Source organism: Anopheles moucheti, chromosome X (assembly GCF_943734755.1).
Source record: "Anopheles moucheti chromosome X, idAnoMoucSN_F20_07, whole genome shotgun sequence".
NCBI classification, from domain to species: Eukaryota; Metazoa; Arthropoda; class Insecta; order Diptera; family Culicidae; genus Anopheles; species Anopheles moucheti.
This window is the reverse complement of record NC_069142.1, coordinates 8,083,639-8,088,967: the sequence shown is the minus strand read 5'-3', so window position 1 is coordinate 8,088,967 and position 5,329 is coordinate 8,083,639. Positions and strand designations below refer to the sequence as shown.

Sequence of the window (5,329 nt, the reverse complement as noted above, 5' to 3'; positions counted from 1 at the left end):
CATCTTGTCCTATAATGTATCTATTACCGAAATCTTCCTTCATAGTTCTCTTTGCTTGCTCTTCTACGCTACCAGTTACCCATTATGGGTTAACTTCCTGCCCTGTTGCGTTCTCGTTCTACTCGCGCGACCTAAAATCGACAGCTTCATCGGGAAGGAGGCGCAACTGCGTCGTAGCTTTGTACAGTTTAAATAATTGTTAGCTTAAGGCACGCAACCACCATACTTCAACGCAGTGTGGCGCTTCCACCTCATAACCTATTCTCATCGACAAATTCGCATTCGTATGTGGTACTTATCTTCTAAGACCTTTCCCCCCCCGCTTAATAGTTACGGTGCCCACCGGCGCGTTGGTGCTCTTCCCCCAAATTCCGGTGTCACATTCCACGTCCGGTTACGAATCCGCTCGGTTTCGCCGCAACATCCGGCACATTTCAGTAGTGCCGAATCGGGGAGATCGGTGGGAAGGTGACCGGCGGTGTTGCTGGTGATCGGACAGGGTTCGACGGTACTGATGGCTGGATGCGGGGTGTATCGATCGTCTCCTCGATGTATAGATTGCCGGCCGCCGGCTGGACGCTGAGCGCCTTCTGCGCACATTTCTCGTCTAAATGGTGAAGAAGCAGAAAGGGAAACGACATAGATATAAGAAAACCAGAGAAGATATGGATGGAAGTTGTGAAGATGCCATTATTGGTAGATAGGTCTGGGGGTGTAGAACCCTGTGCCGGCAACCGTATTGCGCGCCGCGATCCGGCCACGGCAAGAATTGAGTAGTTCTCGGCGGAACGGATGATGACGGAGCTCTTGTCAGCACCTCATCAACGTCAACGGCGGTTGCTAAGCAATACCGACACATTTAAAGCAAACAACCCATTACTCCCATCTACCAAGATTCACTCCTCTTGCCAACCCGGGGTTGCCAACCCTCCCACCCTTCCCAAACACGTCCTCCCCTCTTCAACCAGCAATATTAATGCATATCAACAATTCATCTGGCGTACGCTGTCGAAAAAGCTGGTCGAAAATGGCCCCGGCATCGCAAAACGCTTCCAAGAAGTGTGCTCAAACACGAAAACAACCACCCGAAACGCATTTTACGACTACTTTGGCCTAGTAGAGGGAGCAAAACGATGATATATAGCGCGGCAGGGTGATGATTGCATATGGCAAAAGGGGGCACTGCATGTTGCACAGGCCACGGTTTTATTAGGATTCCAAAGAAACAAAGATGCACTCGGGGCTGTATAAATACACAGATGCAAATCATCCATTCAGCTCGAAGTTGGGGTTTTTTTTTTGTTGCGCACAGTGGCACGGAACGACGCGCGTGTAAAATGCGGTTGCTTTATTTTTAACACACCCTTCTCTAAGAGCTACACACGAAACAATGCTAACCGCAACGCGACAAGCGAAACCCACAAAACGGAGGAACATCACCCCCATTCGCAGTGACCCGCCGAAACGGAAATGACCGCATTGCGGGTTTGGCGCGGGATTTGTTTTTATTTGCTTCGGAAATGGGGCTCCAAACGTGAAGGAAAATTATGCAACCCACAACAGCACACACCAACCAGAGTTCGCACCATTCAAATATGGTAGCAATGGTAGCTAGAATTCCTTGAGGTGGCGGAATCGAGAGTACACTCTATCGCTTGCTGCTCTGCGCTTAATGAGCTGCGAATAGGCGCATGTGAATGGATCGTTTGGAGGTTTATTCGAGTATGCATAAACAAACTCGTTTTCACTTCCGAAGAAATTAACCTGCGAGTCTGTTCGCACCGGTGGAAATAGCGAGTGCCGCATCTATATTTACATTTCCCCTTCAAAAAAAAAAAAAAGAGTTGCAACTTGTGGTAATCTGGATCGGTATTTTGGGTGGAAGTTACTTACCGAGCAGCTGGTCCAGATAGACGCACCGGACCTCGATCGGATGGTGACTGGTGCTCCGGAGCCGCCCGTGATCAAAGTTCTCCAGCAGGATCGGTCCACTCTCGAGGTGCTGCATGCTGGCCAGATGGTTAACGAGCTGCGCGGATAATGCTTCCATATCTGCAGGAAAGATCAACCGGGAATTAGTGAACCAGCATCAGTGACAGTCGGCGTCCCATCGGAAGTGGTGCAGTGGAAGATTATTTTTAAATCCTCAAAAAAAAAAATCCCCCCAGCTGCGATGGGGTCCGGAACCCCGTACCGGAAGCAACGCACTGCAATGCGTCCAATACGAAAAGGAAGCAACAGCAATAAAAAAAGAGACTCACAATCGACCTCAATTCAGCGTTACGGAAGCATCTTACGGAACGAGATACCGGTGAAGGATATGGCAACGCCACTCGCATACAGCACATTCCACAAACGTCCAACGATGCACAGATTAAATGGCTGTCTTGTTACATTTTTTTTTCCTGCTCATATTCTCACCCTCTCACGCCCCTCACGACCCAAGCCGCGCAACCCAGGGCACTCTCGTTGTTGGATGGGTTTGCTGATGTTCCGATCTAAAATTAAAAACCGAACCCACAAACATGGTTCCGGAGATGCGGAGCAATGCGCTCGTACCAATAACTACGCCATCATTATAACTTCGTTTTTGCGCACGTGTGCGTGTGTTCTTTTTTTTTCTTCACTTAACAGTTCCCATATTTTCTCACGCATCCGGTTCGCTTTGGCGGACGCAGATGTGAGCCAAATTGGCAACACACTCACCGCAGCTCTCGTCACGAATGGATGGACAGAGGGGTACTGGTACCAGTAAGGGGGAAGGTGTGCGAAAAAAGGCCATCTTTAGACAGCGTTATGGCTGTCCGCCCAACGATCAACGCACATTCTACGATGCTAGCGTGCATTCTATGCCCGATGTCAACACAAATCTGTTGACACCTAGCCCTATTTATGGCAATTCATAAACGCCCGCCAAGTATGTTGACATGATGGTGCAGAAACTACAGGGTGAGGTTTTTGTTTACATTGCATCAAGACATTGTCTCTAGTGTTGTGCAGCGATGATAGCAAGAGATGGCGCCATCATGGAGATATCTCTTTGGATATTTCTAGAGTTCTTGAGTTTTCCAATTCTAGAGTTCTAGAGTTCTATAATTCTAGAGTTCTAGAGTTCTAGAGTTCTAGAGTTCTAGAGTTCTAAAGTTCTTAAGTTCTTAAGTTCTAAAGTTCTAGAGTTCAAGAGTTCTAGAGTTCTAGAGTTCTAGAGTTCTGGAGTTTTAGAGTTCTGGAGTTCTAGAGTTCTAAAACCCTTAAGTTCTAGAGTTCTAGAGTTCTAGAGTTCTAGAGTTCTAGAGTTCTAGAGTTCTGGAGTTCTAGAGTTTAAGAATTCTAAAGCTCTACAGTTTTTCAGTTCTAGAACTCTAGACATCATTCACAATCTATCTCTTCAACATATATCTACGTACCAGCGTCAAAGTGTTTCTCGATGCGGCGCCACTGACGACTCTGGTTGAGGGCGACACAGGCTGCTGCCAGCAGGAACAGCAAACACCCGATGATGGCGAGCAGCAGTGACGCTACCTGCCAGTCCCACAGGATCTCCTCGGTGCTGGTGGCCGGTACTACGCGCCGATATCCCTCCACACCATCGCCCTCTTTCCGACGTTCCTGCCGTGCACCAAAGCGCAAAACAAAGCGAATAGTCAACAAACATGGCCCCGAAAGAATGCCTCCAGATATACACGCATCTTACCTCCTTCCAGTGATGATCGCGTGTACGGCCCAACGGTCCAATCCCATTACCGGTCCCGTCCGGTAGATGCGGGTAAGGGCGATGATCAGCCGCGGTCAGATCCTTCATCGTGCCGCAAACCGTGTTCATATAGTCCTGGCAGGGTCTCAGGACGACCTGATGGTCCGTACAGATACGGCACGGTACGCACTCGCCTATCGTTGGATCCCACCAGCTTTTGCGCGACTCGCAAGCCGCCCCCACCAGCATTGTCCCGCCGCTTCCTCCCCCCGGCCCATCGCCGAGATCCATTAGCTGAAGCAAGATGGCGAGCAGCACTAGCGTGGTGGTCGGTATAATGCCCCGACACGTTCGCTGTTGACTTCGTCGACGTCCCATCGGTGCCACTCCGGGCCGATCCGACACGTGTGTCATTCTGTGTGTGGGGCTATGTGTTGGTGTCTGTGTGTTTGTGCTCTAACACACGTGGTCGTGTAATCTGTAATACGAAAAAAAAACTAATAAAATATAATTGTCAAGATGGCGCACACCGGAAGTAGTGTAAAGATGGCCACTCTCGGCCATGTTTGGACACATGAGAAATTCATTCATTAACAGTTTCTATACTGGGGGTCGCAATAAAATCCAATCAATGAATGCTTCTATCTCCCTCGCTCTCTCTCTCTCTCTTGTTCCGTCTCTACCCTTCCTTTACTTTGTGGTACTCCATATGTGGCGGAGTAGTGTCCACTTCCGGTACGCGTTTATTATTTCTTTCCCAAGTAACACACACCCGATAGCCATCGATCACGCACGTTCCATACGCAATTTGATGGTGGGAGGAAGGGGAATGAGGGAAATGGAAGGAGGTGGTGATGGTGTAAGAGAATATTAAACTCCACTCCACACCCTCGCGCTCATTACATCCCCGGGAACTCACCACAAAACCTCGCGAATGAGAATTTTCTTTTCTTTGAATGAGAGTGACAGGGAAAAAGGGACAGACGACTGGGTGGAAGGGCGTGTGCGGGTGTAATTAAAATGCAACGTGGTCTAATCCGTTGTTGCTAGGCAATTCTTCTTCTTTGGGGTTGAAAGCTGGCTCAATTGCTTGAGGAGCATTCGATTCCTCGAATAAAAAAAACCCTTAAATATCTTCATAAATTTCACAACTTTCTTGATCTCTGAGCTCCCAGTTCCTAGCAAGTCGCATTTTTAATTTTTGTCTATAAAAATAAATTTTAGAATTCTTAGTTTTGTTTTGCCTTTATTATAACAATTATACTAACTAAAACAACTATTAGCTTTCCATTCAATTTAAGGGATAAAGTTAAAATGAAATAAATGATTTTTACATCATTTTAGACAAGAATACATCATTTTAGTTGTCTTTTTTAATGTCTTGATTGTTTATCAAATAAATAAAAAAAAAACACAAAATCGAACCAAAATGCTATTATTTTGATTATTTCTTCCTGTCTATTTGTGCAACTTCCCGGTTGCGTGATCCCAAAACGAGGCAGGCACCGAGCGATTGGGCGTTTGGGGGGGAATAGCTGTTCCTCATTTCCTGCACGAAAATGCGCGTGACTGACGGCTGCCGTATTCCGTGGCCATGGTACGCTCAAAAACGGCCCTCCAACCAAGTTTCGCCCT

The 5,329-nt window shown here is 47.5% G+C and overlaps 1 protein-coding gene across 1 annotated transcript; it reads right to left on the bottom strand.

Annotated features, from left to right (window-relative positions):
* Positions 1-327: 327 nt before the first annotated feature.
* Positions 328-4,141, bottom strand: LOC128306671 (tumor necrosis factor receptor superfamily member wengen). The gene is made up of 4 exons (XM_053044250.1): positions 3,695-4,141; positions 3,408-3,609; positions 1,894-2,052; positions 328-607 (listed from the first exon to the last, which is right to left on the bottom strand). Exons 1-4 carry the CDS (start codon positions 4,106-4,108, stop codon positions 435-437), a joined length of 948 nt encoding a protein of 315 aa, XP_052900210.1. The 5' UTR covers positions 4,109-4,141; the 3' UTR covers positions 328-434.
* Positions 4,142-5,329: the final 1,188 nt, after the last annotated feature.